Genomic DNA, 25,964 nt, shown 5'->3' on the forward strand with positions numbered 1-25,964 from the left:
GTTTTCGGTGGACACAACATCTTTGTTTGTATGTGGTGCTGAGGATCGAACCCGAGCCGCACGCACGCCAGACGAGCGCGCTACTGCTTGAGCCACATCCCCAGCCCTGATTATGGTTTCTTATTGTTGTTTTTGCTGACTAAATTTTCAAGATTATGTACCTTGTCTTCAAGGCCTGAAAAATCGGTCTTCTGCATAATCTCTCAATGATACTTTCCATTGAACTTCTAATTCAATTTATTAATTTTTTCCAGGTTATCTGTTTCATTCTTTTAAAAAATATTGATCTCTTTATTGAAATAATCTTTCACTTCCTGTATTTTCTCTTATTTCAGAAAATGTGCTTTTTTTTTCTTTTTCTTTTCTTTTTTTTTTTGGTACTAGGAATTGAACCCAGGGGCACTGAGCCACATCTGTAGGATTACTGGGGATATAATAGCAGGGAGATGAAACCAGGAAGGAGATGAAGTGGTAGCAGTAAATTGCACTTGTTTAACTCTACTAAGGGTCCCTAAGTTTCTTACCCCTGATCCTCTTAAGATGATATCACCTGCAAAGTGCTATATAAATATTCACAATAAATAGTACAGGTCATAAAATGAGTATACTTTTTGATTAAATGAATGTGGTTGAAATCATCTGGCAGTGAGGGTTCTAGCTCAGGAAGGCCTATCCTCCGCTTGGGATAAGGCATGTGTTGACTCTAGTGTAGCTCAGTGGAACTTTTGGCCAAGTGCAACCATTACTGGGCATAAGCCTGGATAACTTGGCCCTCACATGGTTTCATTTCCACTGTCAATATTCTCACCACTCAACAACTGCCTTTATAGCAGTGTTTTGCACACAGTAGGCACCCATCAAAAAACAAATGCTTTTCAACTCTTTTCGCATGTCCCACAGTTTAGATTTTTAAAAAATTTATATATAATTTATTTTACTATAGTCATCACAAACTATATAATGATTGAGTTCCCCAGAACTAGAAACATTAGCTAAAAGGTAATTTTAATACAAAATGAAGAATGAAATAAATATATCAATCCAAGATGAAATAACTTTCAAAATGTATTCTTTTAATGCAGTAATATAAGCCATTAAAGTTTTAGAAAATCTGGGTGTATAAAAACTTCTCATGTGAAATAAAATGATTCATTGTATGTTCTATTGAAACTGATGATGTTAAGAATGTGATACTGCAATTTATTTAGATTATAGAGGCCCTTAATAATAAGAATTTTCTTAATGCATTATGTTCTACAGTTAACACTGTCTTTAATCTTTCAAACATTCTTATACAAATACCTATACATTTAGATATTAATCATTTTTCTTTTTTAGTCTGTTCTAATTAGTTATACATGGCAGTAGAATGCATTTTGACACACTGTACACAAATGGAGAACAACTTCTCATTCCTTTGGCTATATATGGTGCAGAATCACATGGGTAGTATAATCATAATGTCCTTCTCATTCCACCGTCCATCCTATTCCCACACCTCCTCCCCTCCCCTCACTCTCCTCTGCCCAATCCAAAGTTCCTCTGTTCTTCCCTACCCCCACCCCCATTATGGATCAGCATCTGATTATCAGAGAAGAACTTCAGCCTTTGGTTTTTTGGGTATGGCATGTTTTATTTAGCATAATATTCTCTAGCTCCATCCATTTACCTGCAAATGCCATAATCTTATTCTTCTTTATATTATTGTGGGATAGACCCCACAATATTGCATTGTGTATATATACCACATTTCTTATCCATTCATCTGTTGAAGGCATCTAGGTTGGTTCCACAGATTAGCTGTTGTGAATTGAGCTGCTTTAAACATTGATATGGCTGTGTCACTGTAGTGTATGCTGATTTTAAATCCTTTGGGTATAGACAGAGGAGTGGGATAGCTGGGTTAAATGGTGTTTTTTTGCAAGTTTTCTAAAGAATCTCTATATTACTTTCCATGGTGGTTGCACCAATTTGTAGTCCTGCCAGCAATGTATGAGTGTACTTTTTTTCCGGATTCTCGCCAACACTTATTGTTGCTTGTATTCTTGACAATTGCCATTCTGACTGAACTGAGATGAAATCTTACAGTAGTTTTGATTTGCATTTTTCTAACTGCTAGAGAGAATTAACATTTTTTTTCATGTTTGTTAATCTATTATATTTCTTATTCTGTGAAGTGTTTGTTCACTTTATTAGCCCACTTATTGATTGGGTTATTTTAGACTTTTAATTTATATGGTTTTCTTATTTCTGCTTGGTGAGGCATTCCTACACTTTTTTAGGAAGAGAATCTCATATCCTTGATAAGCAAAATCAGTCTTAATTAATAGTGACCAGTAGAACTGCAGTTCTATTCTTTTATAAATACAGCTAATAATAACAGTGCCATAATATATACATTAAAATGCTTTAAAGTGAGATGTAATAGGATAATTTTAATCTGCACTTCTAACTTTTAAAAAATAGATGTTAGGCATACATAATAAAATTCCTAAATATTTAAGTGATATATAGTTCTTTCAGTCCACTCTTGTCTCCCAGATGCCTAGTTCCTTTCCCCAGAGGCAATCATTGCTCTCATTTCCTTGTGTATCTTGCTCAGGTAAACTGTGTATTCCACTTATGTCTAATGTTTATTTCAATTACTTATTTATTTTAGACGACTCCAGAATTGATGATAAAAGCATGCACCTTTTATACTGGACATTTAGTAAAGACCTATTTTGGGTAAGAATGTGATTTTTCTGATAAGAATGTGATTTTTATATACTATTTCTTTTTGTGTTTTTATTCATGATATTCTCCACATAAAGAAAAACTCACTCTTAGCCAGTTGTGCTGATTTTTTCTATTTAAGCATGTTTCTACCATTTCATTTTTAAACATTTTTTTAAGATTGTAGATGGACCCAGTACCTTTATTTTATTTATTTATTTTTATGTGGTGCTGAGGATCAAACCCAGTGCCTCACACATGCTAGGCATGTGTTGTACCACTGAGCCACAACCCCAGTCCTACCATTTTATGTTATATTTTAAAAAATATTCAATCAGAATGTATTTGGTTAAAATATATTTTTTACTTCTTTGAGATATAACTTTTGTATGTTTTTCTTTTTCTTTTTTTTAATAAAACTTATAAACAGATAGTACAGGTCCACAATTCACTTATTTGAAATCCTTAGGGACAGATATGTTTTGGAATTTGGATCCCCCTTTTTTGTTTTTAATTTTTTTTAATTTTTAAATTTGTTCTAATTAGTTATACATGACAGTAGAATGCATTTTGACACATTGTACACAAATGGAGCACAACTTCTCCTTCCTCTGGCTGAATATGGTTGCAGAGTTGCACAGGTACTATAATCATACATGTATATAGGGTAATAATGTCTGTCTCATTCCACTGCCCCCTTTTTTCTTAAATCATCATTATGACAATTATTTTGGGAAATTGAAGTTATCCTAACATGACATTATTCCATGATTTCTTTATCTTATCCCAAAAGAAATAAGGCTGCCATATAACTTTTGTTATCCTCTGTAATCATTAGAAATTCTTCAGGTCACCCAAATGTATAGATTTTCTTTCTATGCTGTGATTTTGAGGAGAATAAAGGAAGTGTTAGTTCTTGTTCCATTTAACATATTTACTAACAGGTTGCTCTGACGTCAAAATGTTATTTTTCTGTGTTTCTGCCTGCAGGACTTGGAAAGAAATAACAATGCCTCATATAAATGTAGAGGATACCCTAGCTGAAAAGATGGAAAAAGCAATGATTTATTGTGATTCTAAACTTAAAAAATTTTTATTTCATCAATGGTACTCTTATACAAAAAATCAAAAAGCAAAATTTCAAGGTAAATCCTTACATGATAACAATAGTTTTTTTTTAATTTACTTATTCAGAGAATCAGTAAACTTATAGTTTAGCATGGTTTGTATTATTGTCATAAAATTAAGGTAGAGCCATTAATTCAGAATACTTAATGACATTTTGTTTAAAGATTTTATTATATTAGAAAAGAGGCATATTTAAAATTAAATCCTGTGTATTGGTGTATGAATATATAAATATAAATAGCGATTTATTACTTTTTACATAGTAAAGAACTGGTATGTTATAGGTGGATATCAAAGTTGACTACTTTTATGGAGACCTATATATTCTTTACAAATATTTAATTTAATTTATATATGAGAAAGCTTAAAGAAAAATCATTTCTCTTAATTAAGAGTAGTGGTAGCCAGGCATGGTATTGCCTGCCTGCAATCCCCACTCCTGCAATCCCAGCGGCTAGAGAGGCTGAGACAGGAGGATCATGAGTTCAAAGCCAGTCTCAGGAAAAGTGAGGTGCTAAGCAACTCAGTTAAGACCTGTTTTTAAATAAAATAAAAAATAGGGTCGAGGATGTGGCTCAGTGGTTGAGTGCCCCTGAGTTCAATCCCTGGTTCCACTCCTGCCCGCCCCCCCCCCCCACACACACCAGTAGGGGTAAAGAATTCTAGCCTTTTGCTCGGATGTTGTTGCTGCTCTCTAGTACTGACTCATATATGACTGTGCAAATCACAAAATCATTTCCTTTTGTGTTGTTGTCTGTACCTCTCAGAGTGGATCCCCTGAAGGTTTTAACATAAATGTGATGAAGGATCTAGTTAATTGGCTAACTAGAATTTCACAGGGCTGTAATGGTAGGTAGTAACTATCTTCAAAATTCCTATCTTGGAGGAATTGTGAGCTCTGTAGTAAAAGCAATTTAATTTGAACATGAGAATGGGGATGGCCTCTATCATTTTTTTTTTCTCTTTCCATTTCTAGGCTACTTCTTCTATGTCTCAACACCTCTCCCTATTCTTGTGATGGTTTTTTGCTCCTGGTTTATGTTTCTCTTTTCACTTTTCTTTCCCTTTCTCAGGCTTTCTGTCACTGCTGCATCTTCCTTCTATTGTTCTAAATCTCTCTCTTGTCTATTTTGCCTTTTGTACCTTTCACCTCCCAATCTCTTAAAAACATCCCAGTTACAATCACATTGTGGCCCTTCAGGATGTTATTCCTCCTGCCCTATCCTTAGTTCATATACCTTGATCATGAAAAAAGTTAAAATCTTGTTTGAGAATTATCAGGAATCCCAAATAATAAGCCCAAGTTGTGATTCTCAAAGTGGTAGCTTTAAAATGGACAAAAAGGGGCTGGGGTAGCGTGCTCGCCTAGCATGTGTGAGGCACTGGGTTTAATTCTCAGTACCACATAAAAATAAAAAATAAAGATATTGTGTCTACCTAAAACTAAAAAATAAATATTAAAAAAATATAATAATAATTATTAAAGTATTTAAAAATTTTTCTAGTTGTCAATGGACACAATACCTTTATATTTATGTGGTGCAGAGAACAAAACCCACTGCCTTTCACATACTAAGCAAGTGTTGTACCTCTCTACCACTGAGCTACAAGCCCAGCCCCAATATTTAAGTATTTTATGGTACATTTATATAATGTATAATAAAGCCTTGAAGGTCTGAAATATTATAAGCTGATATAATTTAGAAGCTATATAAATAATCTAATATATTGGTATATAAATAAGTTTCTGATAAAACAATATAATAATTTCCTCACAAAATGTTTTTATTTTGTACTTGTTATAACTTAAAGGGTAAACACTAAAATCAACCTAAGTATTTGAATGTATGGAACTGTATTTTGGTGGAAAGCAATTCAAACAAAAGGCATGAAATTAAAATGAATGGAAAAACTTATTGCCTTAAATAATTGATTTTCAAGCCATCATTTTATGTGCCCATTCAAAAGTGTTGAAATTTCTAATTATTCTTTTTAAAAATATATATATGTTTTTAGTTGTAGATGAACATAATACTTTTATTTATTTTAATGGTACTGAGGATCAAACCCAGTGCCTCACACTAGACAAGCGCTCTACCACTGAGCCACAACCCTGTCCCAGATAATTATTCTTGAAAAGATTACTGAAGTAACATGGTAGAGAGATCTGGTTTTGTTTGTTCCTCTGTTTGGGAGCTGAACTTAAAATTGTTTTGTGTGATTCAGCTCTCCATACTGAACCACAACACTTTAAACAGAATGAAAAGAGTGGTCCTGTAGATGATTAATTAGGTGAACTGAACAGATATGCAATGATAAAAGCTTATTCATTTCTGAGTTAGATTAGCTCAATTTGAGAACTATTAATTAGCCAAACTAGATGAGTTTTAGGCTTTCTGAAGAGGTTAAATCTGAGAACGAAATTATAGTGTGGATAGTGACTACATGGTGACTCTGGAGGCTGAGGCAGGAGGATCACAAATTTGAGAACAGGCTCAGCTATTTAGCGAAGCTGTAGGTAACTCAGCGAGATTCTGTCTCAAAATAAAAAATAAAAAATACTGGGGATGTAGCTTAGTGGTAAAGCACTTTTGGTTCAATCTCCAGTACAATCAATCAATCAATAAAATAAAACGAAATAAAAATAAAATTCTAACTGTGATTTTGAAAACTGGTAACACATTTTGCTCTATTTGCACAATATTTAACAAATTTAAAAATTTAGTTTTTGAGTGTCAGAAGTAGTCATGTACAATCCAGACATCAGCTTTTTTTGAAAAGAAAAACAAAACAAAATCCAAAACAAAAACCAAACATTATAAAAACAAAACCAAAACTAGGCCTTTACTCTTGCAAACAAATAGTTGGCTGCAATTTAGATTACAAACAGGAATATAAATGCAGTCTTCTGAGGGCAGTATCTCCAGGCTTGCTGCTGTTGTCCTCCTTCCTGGCCCTTTTGGACTTTAGATTCCTGGTTAACATGTATAAAGCAACCCATTTAATCAAATAATTATAGCATATAACAAATTAGAAAACATTGGGTCTGAACACTGCCTCATGATTGCATTTCTTATGAATAAGTTTTAGAAGTTCTGGTTTATAAGAAATAGATTTGTTTTAAAAGAAATGATACAGATCTTCACATTTCTATACATATCTTCATATTTCTAAGGGCAAAGGTGAAGTTTACAGGTTCATAAGGTCTCGGGAGCACTTTTTAATCCTTTCAAAGTAATTAATTTTGGGTGTCATTAAAATCAAGAAAAAACATCAGATGCAACATTGGTTCCTATTGTAAGCATGACAGAATATTGAATCATTTGGGTTCTTTTTGAAACAGCTTTAATTATATAGGAACTTTATTAATTTTTTTCAGGTGCAATATTACGGATACAAAAGATCTTCCAAGATCACAGGCAAAGGAATTTCATTGCAAAATGGCGGGCTATTGTAAGAATTAGAAATAAAATCAGAGAAGAGGAGTTGGTATGGTATATTGAAAACTTAATTTTTTAAAGAATCTGATTTAGTTATAGTATATTGCCTCAGATAATAATGCTATATGTAGAAAGTATTAAAATCCTTCATATTTTGTACTTTGCTGGTATTCTTGCTCTTTTAATAATATGGTAATTTAAATTCCACTTCAGTTATTCAAAGTATTTCTTTTTACTCTTCTATTTTTTATATTCTGTTTTTAAATTTTTAAGTTCATTATCATCATATCCCAAATATTTCTGATTTTTTTGTTTAATTTGAACTATGAAAATCAAGAAACGATCTTTTAACATTTTGTTTATATTTATTGATAAAGAAACTAAGTAAATATTTAGATAGATGTCTGAAGTGGAAGAGAAACTAATATGATTTAGAGAAATAAATGATGAAGTTGAATCAATCTATTCCTTTTCTAGATAAGATTAAATTGCTATTTATTTATTCTTTTTCAACATTCAATTTAATAAATCACAACCTTAACATTAAATGATTTCTTAAATTACTAAATTGGCAAGTTTAAAGAATCATTCTTAACTGGAACACCCACTAAGAACTGAAATAGAGGACTCACGATAACATCTCTAAGCATAAAAACACCCTAGTTCTCTTAAGTTATCATTATATCATTACTTAATTTTTTTTAAAGAATGTTCAGAGTAACTACTAGCATCAGGCTGGAATTTTTTGTAGTTATATTATTTAGTAGGCAATATTTTATTAATATTCTTTGAAATACTAAGTTAGGAAAAAGAGGATTAAATCAAATCTCCCTCTTTTGTGGTTGCCCCTTGGAGGGCATGAGCAATGCCCCTATTCACACAAAAGTGGTTCAGATGTTAAAATTGACAATACCACACAGGAATAGCATATGAGATCGTTTTTTTACTCATGTATGCTTGAAACAGCTCTAGAGTCTGTGGAGGATATTGAAAAGCTAAAGCACAGTTCTGGCTCTTTAGCATTTATAATCTATGGGTATTGGGCTGTCATGCTTGTAGGATGACATCTAGCCTTTGCCTTTTGTGGATACCTTTGGGTACCATTTTGTGTCTGCTCATTCAGTGCTTTCTACCACTTTGTGTATTAATCTAGTGTTTTGATCACTGTCTTCTATGCCTGATCACTAATTATCTTGTGGCAAAGTAGGTAACTGTATCTGACCAGTCAGCCCCTGTTTTTTAAATATCCTTCCTTAAGCTGAATGTCCCTGAGAGCAGGCAGTATTCTCACAATCTTCCCTATACACCAAGCATAATGTTTTGCACACTCTAGTTGATACATAGAGTACATATCGTATGAAGAGTAATTTAATATTATTCTTAATATATATGTGTATTACATAGTTAATTGGGTGTTTAGAGAAGAAATTTTCTTCTAGTTATATAATTTCTTCACAAACAGTCATTCTATATTCACATAGAGTAAGGATGACAGGTATGTGCTGGGAGCAGAGGCAGGGAACATCTGTGTGTGTTGGCCCTCCAATGTGTGCTTTTCCTTAGACTCTAATTGATAAATACATTTATTTATATTCTCTCTATATATATTAATTACATGGAAATTGCATGTGTATGGATGTGAAATGCTAGTTTATCCTTAGCATTTTATATTTATTACACATTTTTCGGGAATGTATCAGAGTAATAATGTAGACTTCCTGAAATGATAAATCAGGCAAATCTCCAAATAATTTCCTTCTGACTCCCCCTCCTTTTATTTTTAAATTTTTATTTATTTTTGCTATTTCTCTGCTAAACACCTCCCTTCCATGCCCTTTTATTACCAGCACCTTCACTTTGTGGGCTTCAGTTTCTTCATCTATAAAAGAGGAGGCTAGATTCAAAATTTTTTCAATGGATTGAGAATTTTTCTTTTATTAGTGCATTATAGGTATACATAATAGTTAGGTTCATTTTGACAAAATCATACATGCATGGAATTTGATTTATTCCATTTCAATCCCTAGTATACCTCTCTTTCGCTCCCCTCTTCCTTCCCTCTATTCTCCTTCCTTTACTGTAGACCAGATCTTTAAGGTGGCTGCCTGTGCCAATGTTGTATAACAGCTAAGACAAATGATCTGTAATGTAAGCTTTGGTGGTTCAGGGAGTATTAAACATGCATATTGAAAATTTTAATTTATGAAATAACAAGGATAATAAATAATGTTAGGTTGGTGCTATTGTTATGTTAAGCACTGTGCTATCATCTTATTTGATCTCTATGACAAATCCATGGAATTTGTTAATTATTTTCATTGCAGATATCAAAACATGAATCTGAGCTGAAAAACTGGAAAAAAAGGTTAAAAATGAAATCTTCTGAAGAATTTGCTTCTCTTGAACCAAGTTTCTCTGAAGCTGTTTTCAAGAGTAAGTCTATGGAATTTGATATTTCACAGTTACCCGAAAATGCAGTATTACAGGTTTGTATGAATTAATTATATACTATATAATATTACCATTTATGTATATCTTGGGAATTAGGATGATTGTATTTTTGACCATTATTCTCTCTTTTTACAAATTACCAGCTCATATTTTGTCTTTTAGTAAAAATTTCTATAAATTTCATACTGATTTGTAATAGCTCTTTTTTTTAAAGACTGATTCTGTCATCAGTTTAATAGGATATTCCTTCTATAAGGCTGCATTTGTGAAGTATATATTTAAAAATACCAACAGTTTTTGTAATAACTCTTTATATATTGATAATCATATCCCTTTGTCTGGAATCTATTTAGAGATTATTTTCCCCAAACTTGAGGCTTTCATTTTTCCTGTGGAGTCCTTTGATAAAAGAAATTTAAAGTTTTAGGTAATAAAGTCTATGACTCTCACCCTATGATTTCTCTTTATGTCATATTAATATGGCAGTATTAGCATGTCATTCTTGATTTTCTAAGCTGTATCACATTTCTTCTTACATTTGTGAAGCTGTTCTTTTTTTTCCTATAAACTCCTATGCCTTGACTGATAATTTTTCTTTGTTTATTGCTGCCCTAGGGTTTATATTATGTATTTTTAAGATATCACAGATTACTTTCAAAGAATTTATGCCACATTATTATGATGTAGGACTTTAACAACAGTGTGCTTTTATTTCCTCTCTCCTGTGCTTTTAGCTATTATTGTCATATATTTTGTTTCTATATATTTATAAACTTCACAATATAATTTATTATATTTGTTTTAAATAGTCAGTTGTATTTTATCCAGCACAATTAAAAACAAATTTTAACAATCTCAGACTTGCAGAAAAGTTACAAGTATGTTACAAAGAATTTTTTTCCTAAAATTTTGAGAATGAGTTTCTGACATACTATGTCACAACACTGGAATATTATTGATATATTTCCTATAAACATGTTTTCCTCTTAAAGTCAATCATCAAAATACTTAGACCTAATTCAGGGTTCCTCAGTTATTCCAATGATGATCTAGCAAAAGGGTCTAGCTCAGGACACATGTTGCAGTTGGTTGTCAGGTCTCCTCGGTTTCCTTCAGTCTGGAACAGGTTCTCAGTCTTTCGTTAATTTTCATGACCTTGACATGAAGAAATTAGGCAAGTTTTATGGTGAATTCTCTCAATTTAGGTGTGGTTTTTAATACTTCTGCATGAGTTGATTTACCCTAGGCATTTTTACTAGAGCACACAGACATGATCATGTTTTCTTCTTCTCAGTGTATCCTCTCAGTGACTCAGGATTTAGATTTGGGTAAATGTCTTCTTGGGATATAACCTGCTTTGGGCTCCAGTAACCCACAATGAACCACATTTCCTTAGTTTGCCTTCCTTTTCCAATTTGGGTTCCAACTTTTCATTTGGGGGATATTCCTCCTTGAGAACAACCTTCTAACACTTCTTGGGCTCCAGAACTCTGTGCCAGGCTGCTCCATTGAGGGGATACTGCCCTTTCCACACTCAATTAATTGGATGCCCTGCTCTGGGCCTCCTGGGCTCCTTCTGTACCCCTCACCTTGCATGGATGCTTCCTCTGCTTGGCTCCACTTAGTGGCTTTAGGACTGGGCTGAAGGGAATAGAGAGAGAAAAGTGTTCAGTTATCTTTCAAAGAAAGTAAAACCCCAGAAAAAAGTAGTTTATATTTTCCCACAAATTGGCTATTTTTTGTTGCTCTTTTTGTTTAGATCTGAGACTTCATCTGGAGCTATTTCCCTTCAGCATGATGAAATTCTGTTTTTTTTTATTTTATTTTATTTTTTTTATTGTTGGTTGTTCAAAACATTACAGAGTTCTTGATATATCATCTTTCACACTTTTCTTCAAGTGGGTTATGAACTCCCATTTTTAGCCCATATACAGATTGCAGAATCACATCAATTACACATCCATTGATTTACATATTGCCATACTAGTGTCTGTTGTATTCTGCTACATTTCCTATCCTCTACTATCCCCCCTCCCCTCCCCTCCCCACCCCTCTTCTCTCTCTACCCCCTCTACTGACCTTCATTTCTCCCCCTTGTATTATATGATGAAATTCTTAACATTTCTTGAAATACAGGTCTACTCCTGCTGAATTTTCTCAGCTTTTATTTCTCTGAAAAAGTCTTCTTTCTTAAAGGTATTTTCACTAGATATAGAATCCTAGGCTGGCTACTTTTTCATTTTTGATACTATTCATTCTTTTCAAGATGTGATTCCATTATCTTTTTTTTCCTTTTTTTTTATTGCTTGTTCAAAACATTACAAAGCTCTTGACATATCATATTTCATACATTAGATTCAAGTGGGTTATGAACTCCCAATTTTACCCCAAATACAGATTGCAGAATCACATCGGTTACACATCCACATTTTTACATAATGCCCTATTAGTAACTGTTGTATTCTGCTACCTTTTCTATCCTCTACTACCCTCCCTCCCCTCCACTCCCATCTTCTCTCTCTATACCCCATCTACTATAATTCATTTCTCTCCTTGTTTTTTTCCCATTCCCCTCACAACCTCTTATATGTAATTTTGTATAACAATGAGGGTCTCCTTCCATTTCCATGCAATTTCCCTTTTCTCTCCCTTTCCCTCCCACCTCATGTCTCTGTTTAATGTTAATCTTTTCCTCCTGCTCTTCCTCCCTGCTCTGTTCTTAGTTGCTCTCATTATATCAAAGAAGACATTTGGCATTTGTTTTTTAGGGATTGGCTAGGGATTCCATTATCTTTTGCCTTGAATTATTTAGGTGTTTTCTCTCCCTTTCTTTTCTTTTCTGTCTTTTTCTTTTTGTGCCTGGGGATTGAACTCAGAGCTTCACACATGGGAGGCAAGCACTTTACTGTTGTGCTACATTCTGGCCCTGCCTTGCATTGTTTCAGGTAAGTCAGTAGCTGGATATTCTTTCCCCTTTTGTATGTAATGTGCCTTTTTTCCTTGTTGCTTTTAAGATTTTTTGACTTTTCTGTAATTTGATTTTGATATGCTTTGGTATAGTTTTCTCTGTGTTTGTCCTTTTTGACCTGTGGGTATATATATTTTAGCAAACTTGGAAATTTTTCAGCCATTATTATTTTTTAACTACTTTGGTCTCCTTCTTCTTTTCAAACACATCTATTAGATAACTTGTTGTCCCAAAGTTCATTGATTTTCTGTTCATTTTTTTCTTTCTGTGCTCCATTATTAATATTTCTTCAGTAATTTTTTTTAAAAAATTATTTGTTTTAATTAGTTATACATGACAGTAGAATGCATTTATGCACTTTGATACATCATACATAGATGGGACGTAATTTCTCATTTTTCTGAGTGTGCATGTAGTCATGTAGTCACATATATACATACAGTAATAATGTCTGTGTCATTCTACTATCTTTCCTATTCCCACATTCTCTCCCCTTGCCTCCCATCACTTCCCTCTATCTAATCTAAGGTAACGCTATTCTTCCCTAGTGCCTCCCGCCTTATTGTGAATTAGCATCCGCATATTAGAGAAAACATTCAGCATTTGGTTTTGTGGGATTGGCTTATTTTGCTTAGCAGGATATTCTCCAACTCCAGCCATTTACTGGCAAATGCCATAATTTTATTCTTCTTTAAAGCTGAGTAATATTTCATTGAGTATATATACCACATTTTCTTTATCTATTCATCATCTATTGAGGGACACCTGAGTTGGTTCCATAGTCTAGCTATTGTGAATTGAGCTTCTATAAACATTGATGTGGCTGCGTCACTATAGTATTCTGATTTTAAGTCCTTTGGGTATAAACCAAGGATATAGCTGGGTCAAATGGTGGCTCCATTCCCAATTTTCTGAGGAATTTCCATACTGCTTTCCATAGTGGTTGCACCAATTTGCAGTCCCACCAACAATGCATGAGGGTACCTTTTTTACCATATCCTTGTCAACATTTATTGTTGCCTGTATTCTTGATGATTGCCATTCTGACAGGAGTGAGATGAAATCTTAGTTTTGATTTGCATTTCTCTAATTACTAGAGATGTTAAACATTTTTCATATATTTGTCGATCAATTGTATTTCTTCTTCTATGAAGTGCCCGTTCAGTTCCTTGGCCCATTTATTGATTATTTGTGGGTTTGTTTTTTTTTTTTTTTTGGTGTTAGGATTTTTGAGTGCTTTATATATCCTAGAGATCAGTGCGTGTGGTAAAGATTTGCTTCCATTCTGTAGGCTCTCTATTTACCTCACTGATTGTTTCTTTTGCTGAGAAACTTTTTAGTTTGAATCCATCCCATTTATTGATTCCTGGTTTTAATTCTTGCACGATAGGAGTCTTATTAAGGAAGTCAGATCCTAAGCCAACCTGGTGAAGATTTGGGTCTATTTTTTCTTCTATTATGAGCAGGGTCTCTGTTCTAGTGCTTAAGTCTTTGATCCACTTTGAGTTGATTTTTGTGCATGGTGAGAGATAGAGGTTTAATTTCATTTTGCTACACACGGATTTTCAGTTTTGCCAGCACCATTTGTTGAATAGGCTATCTTTTCTCCAGTGAATGTTTTTGGCACTTTGTCTGGTCGACATAACCATATTTTGTGAGTTTGTCTCTGTATCCTCTATTCTGTATCATTGATCTATAAAGTCTATTTTGGTGCCAATACCATGCTGTTTTTATTACTATAGCTCTGTACTATAGTTTAAGGTCTGGTATTGTGATGCCTCCTGCTTCACTTTTCTTGCTAAGGATTGCTTTAGCTATTCTGAGTCTCTTATTTTTCCAAATAAATTTCATGATTGCCTTTTCTATTTCTATGAAGAATGTCATTGGGATTTTAATAGGAGTTGCATTAAATATGTCTAATGCTTTTGGTAGTATGGCCATTTTGACAATATTAATTCTTCCTATCCAGGAGCATGGGAGATCTTTCTGTCTTCTGAGGTTTTCTTCAATTTCTTTCTTTAGTGTTCTGAAGTTTTCATTGTAGAGGTCTTTCACATCTATTGTTAGATTGATTCCCAGGTATTTTTTTTTGAGGCTATTGTGAATGGAGTAGTTTTCCTAATTTCTCTTTCAGTGGATTCATCACTGATGTATAGGAATGTGTTTGATTTATGGGTGTTGATTTTATATCCTGCAATTTTTCTGAATTCATTTATTAGTTCTAGAAGTTTTCTGGTGGAATTTTTTGGATCTTCTAGATATAAAATCATGTCATTAGCAAATAGTGATAGTTTGAGCTCTTCTTTACCTATTTGTATCCCTTTAATTTCTTTTCTTTTCCTTCCTTCCTTCCTTCCTTCCTTCCTTCCTTCCTTCCTTCCTTCCTTCCTTCCTTCCTTTCTCTCTCTCTCTCTCTCTCTCTCTCTCTCTCTCTCTCTCTCTCTCTCTCTCTTGTCTAATTGCTCTGGCTAGAGTTTCAAGGATGATGTTGAATAGAGGGGGTAAAAGAGGACATCTTTGCCTTTTTCCAGTTTTTAGCAGAAATGCTTTCAATTTTTCTCCATTTAGAATGATGCTGGCCTTGGGTTTAGCATATATAGCTTTTACAATGTTGAGATATGTTCCTACTATCCCTAGTTTTTCTAATGTTTTGAACATGAAGATGTCCTGCATCTATTGAGATGATCATATGATTCTTGTTTTTAAGTCTATTAATATGATGAATTATGTTTATTGATTTACATATGTTGAACCAACCCTGCATCTCTGGGATGAATCCCACTTGATTATGGTGCACTATCTTTTAAATATGTTTTTGTATGTGATTTGCCAGAATTTTATTGAGAATTTTTACATCTATGTTCATCAGGGATATTGGTCTGAAGTTTTCTTTCCTTGATGTGTCTTTGTCTGGTTTTGGTATCAGGGTGATATTAGCCTTATAGAATGAGTTTGAAAGGGTTCCCTCCTTTTCTATTTCATGGAATACTTTGAGGAGTATTGGTGTTAATTCTTCTTTGAAAGTCTTGTAGAACTTGGTTGAGAATCCATCTGGTCCTGGGCTTTTCTTGGTTGGTAGGCTTTTGATGGCGTTTTCTATTTCGTTGTTTGAAATTGTGCATTTAAATCATGTATGACCTCCTCATTCAGTTTGGGTAGGTCATATGTCTCTAGAAATTTGTCGATGTCTTCAATATTTTCTATTTTAATAGAGCATAAATTTTCAAAATAGTTTCTAATTATCGTCTGTATTTCTGATGTGTCTGTTTTGATATTTCCTTCTTCATCTTGTATTTTAGTAATTTTAGTTTTCTCTCTTTTTCTCTTCATTAGCATGGTAAGGGGTTTATCTATTTTATTTATTTTTTCAAAGAACCACCTTTTTGTTTTGTCAATTTTTTCAATAGTTTCTTTTGTTTCAATTTCATTAATTTCAGCTCTGATTTTAATTATTTCCTGTCTTCTACTGCTTTTCATGTTGATTTGTTCTTCTTTTTCTAGGGCTTTGAGATTTAGTGTTAGATCATTTATTTGTTGACTTTTTATTCTTTTAATGAATGCACTCAATGCAATAAACTTTCCCCTTAGTATTGCTTCATAGTGTCCCAGAGATTTTAATATGTTGTTATCAGTGTTCTCATTGACCTCTAAATTTTTTTTTATTTCCTCCTTGATTTCTTCCACTATCCATTTGTCATTCAATTGTTTATTATGTAGTCTCCATTTGTTATAATAGCTTCTATTTTTTATTTTATCATTGATTTATAATTTCATTCCATTGTGATCTGATAGAATGCAGGGTTTTTAATTTTTTTTTTTATTTACTAAGATTGCTTGGTGGCATAAGATATGGTCTATTTTAGAGAAGGAGCATGTGCTGCTGAGAAGAGTGTATATTTGCTCGTTGATGGATGAAATATTCTATATATGTCTGTTAAGTCTAAATTACTGATTGTATTATTAAGTTGTATAGTTTCCTTATTTAGTTTTTGTTTGGAAGATCTGTCCAGTAGTGAGAGAGGTGTGTTAAAGTCACCCAGTATTATTGTATTGTTGTCTATTTGATTCTTGAAATGAGAAGAGTTTTTTTTTTTTTTTTTGATGTACATAGATGCTCCATTGTTTGGGGCATAAATATTTACAATTGTTATGTACTGCACATATATATATATATATATATATATATATATATATATATATATATGTATATATATATATATATACTTCCCTTAAGAAGTATGAAATGTCCTTCTTTGTCTCTCCTGATTAACTTTGGTTTGAAGTCTACTTTATCTGAAAAAAGAATGGAAACCCCATCCTTTCACCTTCATGGATGTCTTTGCTCATGAGGTGAGGCTCTTGAAGATAGCATATTGTTGGGTCTTGCTTTTAAATTCAATCTGCCAGTCTGTCTTTTGATTGATGAGTGCAGGCCATTAATATTCAAGGTTATTATTGAGATATGATTCGTATTCCCTATCATTTTGGTTTATTTCTGGTTTTTGATTTGTCTTAGTTTCTCATTTGGTTGAATGTCACTTTAGTGTAGATCCTCCCTTTGCTGGTTTTCACTTTTTTTTCACTTCATCCTCATGGAATATTTTATTGAGAATGCTCTGTAGTATAGGCTTTCTAGTTGTAAATTCTTTTAATTTTTCTTTATCCTGGAATGTTTTAATTTCATCTTCAAATCTGAAACTTAATTGGCTGGATATAAAATTCTTGGTTGGCATCCATTTTCTTTCAGAGCTTGAAATATATTATTCCAGGACATCCTAGCTTTGAGGGTCTGGGCTGAGAAATCAGTTGAGATCCGAATTGGTTTTCCCCTGTATGTAATTTGATTTTTTTCTCTCTTTAATATTTTATCTTTATTCTCGGTGTTAGTCATTCTCATTATAATGTGTCTTGGTGTGGGTCTGCTGTAATTTTGTACACTTGGGGTCCTGTAAGCCTCTTTTATTTGATTTTTTCCATTCCGTTCTTTAGGTTTGGGAAATTTTCTGCTATCATCATTGAAAAGATTGTGCATTTCTTTTTTTTTTAAATTTTTTATTGTTGGCTGTTCAAAACATTACATAGTTCTTGATATATCATATTTCACACTTTGATTCAAGTGGGTTATGAGCTCCCATTTTTACCCCATATACAGATTGCAGAATCACATCAGTTACACATCCATTGATTTACATATTGCCATACTAGTGTCTGTTGTGTTCTGCTGCCTTTCCTATCCTCTACTATCCCCCCTCCCCTCCCCTCCCCTCCCCTCTTCTCTCTCTGCCCCCTCTACTGACATTCATTTGTCCCCCTTGTATTATTTTTCTCTTTCCCCTCACTTCCTCTTGTATGTACTTTTGTATAACTCTGAGGGTCTCCTTCCATTTCCATGCAATTTCCCTTCTCTCAGACTGTGGAACCAACCTAGATGCCCTTCAATAGATGAATGGATAAAAAAAAATGTGGCATTTATACACAATGGAGTATTACTCTGCATTAAAAAATGACAAAATCATAGAATTTACAGGGAAATGGATGGCATTAGAGCAGATTATGCTAAGTGATGCTAGCCAATCCCTAAAAAACAAATGCCAAATGTCTTCTTTGATATAAGGAGAGTAACTAAGAACAGAGTAGGGTCGAAGAGCATGAGAAGAAGATTAACATTAAACAGGGATGAGAGGTGGGAGGGAAAGGGAGAAAGATTGTGCATTTCTATTCCAATAACTCTGAAATTTAATTTGGTCTTTTCATGTTATCCCATAATTCTTGGATGTTCTCTTCATGGTTTCTTACCATCTTCTCCACGTGTTCTACTTTCAAGGTTATATATTTTGTCTTCATTGTCTGAGGTTCTGTCTTCCAAGTGGCTTAATCTGTTGGTGATACTTTCTATTGAATTTATAATTTGGTTTACTGATTCTTTCATTTTGAGGATTTTTGCTTGTTTTTTTTTCTTTCATAATCTCTAACTCTTTATTGAAATGGTCTTTCACTTCCTGTATTTTTTCTTTGATTTCACTCCTATACTATCCTTTACTTCACATATCAATTTAACTATATACAATCTGAACTCCTTCTTGGATATTTCTTCTACTGTGTTATCAGTGGCTTCTGTTGTTGAAGCATCTTGGTTTGTTTGGGATGCTTTTTCCCTTGTTTTTTCATGTTTTTAGTGTTTTTTTCTCATCTAAAAGTATGCATCTAAGGCAGGATAAATTCCATCCTGTAGACCTATAGTGTCCCTGAAGGTTTCCAGTGCAGTTGTGCAAGCCTGTAATCCCAGCAGCTCAAGAGTCTGAGACAGGAGGATCGTGAGTTCAAAGCCAGACTCAGCAATGGTGAGGCACTAAGCAAACCAGTGAGACCCTATCTCTAAATATAATATGAAATAGGGCTAGGGATGTGGCTCACTGATCAAGTGCCCCTGAGTTCAATCCCCAATACAAAAAATAAAATAAAATAAAATAAAGAACTGGGAATATAACTCAGTGGGCTCAATCTCCAGTGCCAAAAATCAACCAACCAACCAACCAACCAGCATTTAATTTGGTAACTTCTCTGGCTAACTAATCCTCAGGGACTTGAGTGGAAAAAAAAAAACATAAAAATATTATATGAATCAGGTCATAACTTTACAATTTAAGTGTTAGTTTTAAAAATAAATTTAGATTTATACATACAAACCACCTAATGTTTTGAAGGAATAATTGAAAATGGCAATTTGGAAATACAATTTGAACTTACTTGGAAAACACATGTGAACCGTAGGCTTGCTTCTTAGGTCCCGTTACATCAACTCATGAAAACAAGTCCAGTTCTGTTTTGCAACCATTTTTTTAGCATCATTTACCCATTAGGGAATCCAGCTTCATTAGCAGATGGTAGGACTCGTGTACTATCATCAAACTTCCGGCCAAACTCAGAGCTAGTGGGAGGGTTGCCAAAGACCATTTTCCGTGAAAATACAAGTTGTTTTTTTTTTAGTCCTTCTGCGTAGTTTGGACCACAATACAGAGAAAAGCCTTATGTTGATGAATTTGGAAAGTCTAAATGATGTAGTTAAGTACTGCAGTTGTCTTGAAGTGTAAAATTTTTTGATTAGTTTCATAATGTAAATGCTGCCTTGTGGTCGTCTTTCATTTCAAACTACTGACTTTTTATTAGTTTGTAAAAGATGTAAAGCATGTGGACTTGCAAACAGTTATAAAATCACCTTCAGATTTTACAGTGCTGTTGTCTCATTTTCTCACTTGAGGTATAAACCTGGATAGCTATTAAAACAATTACCATGCTGTAGAAGAACCAGATGTTTCAGGCTTGTTTGATTAAATTACTTGGAATTGTAAAACAAAGAGTTTTCTCAGTGACTTCTTAAATCCATGTTTTGATAACCTCAGGGGTCAGTCTGACCTTATTTTACTGAAGCAGAGTGGTTCCAGGTTTCATAACTATGTACTACATGAACATCAGATAAGGGAAATTTCCAAAACCATCATGCTCTATCAAGGAACTGTGTGTGTTGGCTTGATTTGTTATGTGGGTGAAAAGTAGACAAAGCAAAACACATAAAATTGCTTTAGAAATGGTTTATTTTTGGTAGAAGTTATTCTACTCCTAACCTCCTAGCTTTCATCACTCCAATCTTAATAATTCTTTTTTTGTTGCTGTCATTCTTTTTAGGTATACATGACAGTGGACATATTATACCAAAGGCTGAATGTTCCGATAGGTGGAAACATGTACTTTTTTGACAGAGATTTATTTCCCAGGAGTACTCCTTGAAAATGTTCTCTATTCTTTCTCCCACCCATCCACAAAAAATTAATTAAAAAAATAACTATGGGTAAATGGCAGAAAGATCGATGGAGGGGAAGGGAAAGGAGAAGTGCTGGGGTCTGAATTAGAACAAGATATATTCCATGCTTGTATAATTATGTCAAAATGGATTCTACTGTCATGAATAACTAAAAAGAACCAACGTCAACAACAACAAAACATCAAAATAGAACAAAAGAAAAAAATGTTATTTATTCACTATTTTTGTAGACTAAGCATATCTTGAATTAAAGTCTTCCCCCTTCCCATTGTTTGTTAGTTCCAGGAAATGATTAGAGCAACTTTGGTTTTATTCAGTCAGGAGAAGATTAGGACTGTTCTTCAATGATACTGTGTTTTAGTACCTGGCACACCGTGTTCTCTTCAGGGCACTGAGGGCTGCTCTTCAATTTGCCACACATCAGAGAATATGGAATATACAGTGATATATAAAATTAAACATTAAATGGGTGCTAGTGATCCCACGAGAAAACATTTGTTGACAGGAGAAACTGATAAATATCTCTTTGATTACCAAAATTATTTTAAAACTTTTTTTTCCTGGCTATTGTTTAGGGAAGAGCCCATCATGAAGCAGGCACACTGTGATTCCTTGCAGATTAGGATCAAGTTCATCATGATGTCCCCTTATTTCAATTTAATTACCAAGAATAGGCTGAAATCCTATATTGCTATGTTACATTTTTCTAGAAAGGAAACATTCTTTGAAATTGTTTCTGTAAATCCTCCAAATATTTTCTTAGATCAGTATTTCATTCTGAAATGTTACTGTCATCTAGTGGTATTAAAATGTATTGTAGACATAAGTTTCCTAGGAGATACAATAAATTAACTTATAAATTAAATCCTATGTTAGCATTTGTGTGTTCGTGCCTATGTGTGCACATGGTCATTTTTAATTCCTGTAATAGGAGAGTGACCTAAATTTGAAGCTGGAAGTTATGCATGTTTTAGGTCAGATTTTTCAATAGTATCTATTGAAATTTGAACAAGTCATTTAACCTAACTCTCAGTGGATTGGAAATAATAAAGGTCATCATGATAAGAAAACACGACTGAGGGAGAAGTGTTTTTCTTACCCCCCTCCCCGCTTTTTTGGAGAGGCAGGATGATAAATTCAGTTTTAATTAAATTTAAAATATACAAGCAAATTATATGCTATTAATAATATCTTGCTTTACCTTTTATGTTTGTTTTCATAAAGTTCAAGTTTTATATTGTATTTTTATTTTATTTGTTCTTTTTAGATACACATGACAGTAGAGTGTGTTCTGACATATTGTACATACATGGAGTATAATTTATTCTAATTAGGATCTCATTCTTGTTGTACATGAATGATGTGGAGTTACCCTGGTCATGTATTCATGTACAAGAATAGGAAAGTTATGTCCACTTAATCAATAATTCTAAGTTGAAGAGTTTGAATGATTTTAACCTAAAGTTTTCATGATTTTTAAATTGATTAATTTTATCACGAACCATCCTTACGAAAATGACAGAGCATATGGAAGATGAAAAACTATAACATAGAGGCAGCCAGAAGGAAAATGAAAGGATACGCTCTGGAGTATCCTGAGCATGCTGCTTAATCTTTTTGTATCTAGATGGTCTCATTTGTAAAAGGAGGATGAGGGTAAAGATGGTGAAAATGGTGATGGTGGTGGTGGTGGTGGTGATGATGATGATGATGATGATGATGATATCTTCTGCATTTGCTCTTGTGAGGATTAAATGAGTTAGTATTTATGAAGTTCTTTGGACGATGCCTGGTGGATAGTAATTTCTCAATAGAGGTTACTGTTATTAACCATTGAGTTTAGAATATTGGATGGTGGAGAAAACACCAGATGGGAAGTTAGGAAGAATAGATTCTAAACTCAGCTTTGCTGCCTCTGATAGCCAGATTTTTCTAGGTATCCAATTTCTCTCAATCTCATTGTAAAGACTTTGAAAATCCCTACCAAAATATTTACTTGTGTTTTCTCTTTGAAATGAGGACAGGTTAGGGTGACTTCCATCTCTACCTGTCTATAAATCTTGGATGGAAATGAGTTCAACGTCAGGAATAAATTCTGAAAAACCTAGAGAGCATTGTTTTTTTTTTTAATTTTTTATTGTGGGTTGTTCAAAACATTACAAATTTCTTGACATATCATATTCCACACTTTGATTCAAGTGGGTTATGAACTCCCACCTTCACCCCATACACAGATTGCAGAATCACATGAGTTACACATCCATTGATTTACAAATTGCCATACTAGTGTCTGTTGTGCTCCACTGCCTTTCCCATCCTCCACCCTCCCCCCTCCCCACCTCTCCCCTCCCCTCCCCTCCTCTCTCTCTACCTCCTCCACTGTATAACCCTGAGGGTCTCCTTCCATTACCATGCAATTATCCTTCTCTCTCCCTTTCCCTCCCACCTCTCATCCCTGTTAAATGTTAATCTTCTTCTCCTGTTCTTCGTCCCTACACTGTTCTTAGTTACTCTCCTTATATCAAAGAAGACATTTGGCATTTGTTTTTTAGGGATTGGCTAGCTTCACTTAGCATAATCTGCTCTAATGCCATCCATTTCCCTGTAAATTCTATGATTTTGTCATTTTTTAATGCACAGTAATACTCCATTGTGTATAAATGCCACATTTTTTTTATCCATTCGTCTATTGAAGGGCATCTAGGTTGGTTCCACAGTCTTGCTATTGTGAACTGTGCTGCTATGAACATCGATGTAGCAGTGTCCCTGTAGCATGCTCTTTTTAGGTCTTTAGGGAATAGACCAAGAAGGGGAATAGCTGGGTCAAATGGTGGCTCCATTCCCAGCTTTCCAAGAAATCTCCATACTGCTTTCCAAATTGGCTGCACCAATCTGCAGTCCCACCAGCAATGTACAAGTGTACCCTTTTCCCCACATCCTCGCCAGCACTTGTTGTTGTTTGACTTCCTAATGGCTGACAATCTTACTGGAGTGAGATGGTATCTTAGGGTGGTTTTGATTTGCATTTCTCTGACAGCTAGAGATGTTGAGCATTTTTTCATGTACTTGTTGATTGACTGTATGTCCTCCTCTGAGAAGTGTCTGTTCAGGTCCTTGGCCCATTTGTTGATTGGGTTGTTTGTTTTCTTATTGTCTAATTTTTTGAGTTCTTTGTATACTCTGGATATTAGGGCTCTATCTGAAGTGTGAGGAGTAAAGATTTGTTCCCAGGGTGTAGGCTCCCTATTTACCTCTCTTATTGTTTCTTTTGCTGAGAAAAAACTTTTTAGTTTGATTAAGTCCCATTTGTTGATTCTAGTTATTAACTTTTGTGCTATGGGTATCCTATTGAGGAATTTGGAGCCCGACCCCACCGACTGTAGATCGTAGCCAACTTTTTCTTCTATCAGACGGCGCGTCTCTGATTGGATATCAAGCTCCTTGATCCATTTTGAATTCACTTTTGTGCATGGCGAGAGAAAGGGATTCAGTTTCATTTTGTTGCATATGGATTTCCAGTTTTCCCAGCACCATTTGTTGAAGATGCTATCCTTCCTCCATTGCATGCTTTTAGCCCCTTTATCAAATATAAGATAGTTGTAGTTTTGTGGATTGGTTTCTGTGTCCTCTATTCTGTACCATTGGTCCACCCGCCTGTTTTGGTACCAGTACCATGCTGTTTTTGTTACTATTGCTCTGTAGTATAGTTTGAAGTCTGGTATCGCTATACCGCCTGATTCACACTTCCTGCTTAGCATTGTTTTTGCTATTCTGGGTCTTTTATTTTTCCATATGAATTTCATGATTGCTTTCTCTATTTCTACAAGAAATGCCGTTGGGATTTTGATTGGCATTGCATTAAACCTATAGAGAACTTTTGGTAATATCGCCATTTTGATGATGTTAGTTCTGCCTATCCATGAACAGGGTATATTTTTCCATCTTCTAAGATCTTCTTCTATTTCTCTCTTTAGGGTTCTGTAGTTTTCATTGTATAAGTCTTTCACCTCTTTTGTTAGGTTGATTCCCAAGTATTTTATTTTTTTTTGAAGATATTGTGAATGGAGTGGTTGTCCTCATTTCCATTTCAGAGGATTTGTCGCTGATATACAGGAATGCCTTTGATTTATGCGTGTTGATTTTATATCCTGCCACTTTGCTGAATTCATTTATTAGCTCTAATAGTTTCTTTGTAGAGCCTTTTGGGTCTGCTAGGTATAGAATCATATCATCTGCAAATAGTGATAATTTAAGTTCTTCTTTTCCTATTTTTATGCCTTTAATTTCTTTCATCTGTCTAATTGCTCTGGCCAATGTTTCGAGAACTATGTTGAACAGAAGTGGAGAGAGAGGGCATCCCTGTCTTGTTCCAGATTTTAAAGGGAATGCCTTCAGTTTTTCTCCATTCAGAATGATGCTAGCCTGAGGCTTAGCATAGATTGCTTTTACAATATTGAGGTATGTTCCTGTTATCCCTAGTTTTTCTAGAGCTTTGAACATAAAGGGATGCTGTACTTTGTCGAATGCTTTTTCCGCATCTATTGAGATGATCATATGGTTCTTATTTTTAAGTCTATTGATGTGGTGAATAACATTTATTGATTTCCGTATATTGAACCAGCCTTGCATCCCAGGGATGAATCCTACTTGATCATGGTGTACAATTTTTTTGATTTGTTTTTGTATCCGATTCGCCAGAATTTTATTGAGGATTTTTGCATCTAGGTTCATTAGAGATATTGGTCTGTAGTTTTCTTTCTTTGAAGTGTCTTTGTCTGGTTTAGGTATCAGGGTGATGTTGGCCTCATAGAATGAATTTGGAAGTTCTCCCTCCTTTTCTATTTCCTGAAGTAGCTTGAAAAGTATTGGTATTAGTTCTTCTTTAAAGGTTTTGTAAAATTCTGCTGTATACCCATCCGGACTTGGGCTTTTCTTAGTTGGTAGTCTTTTTATGGTTTCTTCTATTTCCTCAATTGATATTGGTCTGTTTAGGTTTTCTATATCCTCCTGACTCAATCTGGGCAGATCATATGACTTAAGAAATTTATCTATGCCTTCACTATCTTCTAATTTTTTGGAGTATAAGGATTCAAAATAGTTTTTGATTATCTTCTGTATTTCTGAAGTGTCTGTTGTGATATTGCCTTTTTCATCCCGTATGCTAGTAATTTGAGTTCTCTCTCTTCTTCTCTTCGCTAGCATGGCTAAGGGTCTGTCGATTTTGTTTATTTTTTCAAAGAACCAACTTTTAGTTTTGTCAATTTTTTCAATTGTTTCTTTTGTTTCAATTTCATTAATTTCAGCTCTGATTTTAATTATTTCTTGCCTTCTACTTCTTTTGCTGTTGTTTTGCTCTTCTTTTTCAAGGATTTTGAGATGAAGTATGAGATCATTTATTTGTTGGTTTTTTCTTTTTTTAAGGAATGAACTCCAAGCAATGAAT

At 34.0% G+C, this 25,964-nt stretch overlaps 1 protein-coding gene across 1 annotated transcript in view; it reads left to right on the plus strand.

Moving 5' to 3' along the window:
* Positions 1 to 25,964, plus strand: part of Fbxl13 (F-box and leucine rich repeat protein 13) — a 205,898-nt gene that overhangs the window by 23,861 nt on the left and 156,073 nt on the right. The window contains exons 4-7 of the mRNA XM_027926292.2: positions 2,660 to 2,727; positions 3,706 to 3,860; positions 7,223 to 7,332; positions 9,608 to 9,769. Of these exons, the coding sequence (XP_027782093.1) occupies positions 2,660 to 2,727; positions 3,706 to 3,860; positions 7,223 to 7,332; positions 9,608 to 9,769 (495 nt within the window). The remainder of the gene's footprint in view (positions 1 to 2,659; positions 2,728 to 3,705; positions 3,861 to 7,222; positions 7,333 to 9,607; positions 9,770 to 25,964) is intronic.

Source organism: Marmota flaviventris, chromosome 1, assembly GCF_047511675.1.
Source record: "Marmota flaviventris isolate mMarFla1 chromosome 1, mMarFla1.hap1, whole genome shotgun sequence".
NCBI classification, from domain to species: Eukaryota; Metazoa; Chordata; class Mammalia; order Rodentia; family Sciuridae; genus Marmota; species Marmota flaviventris.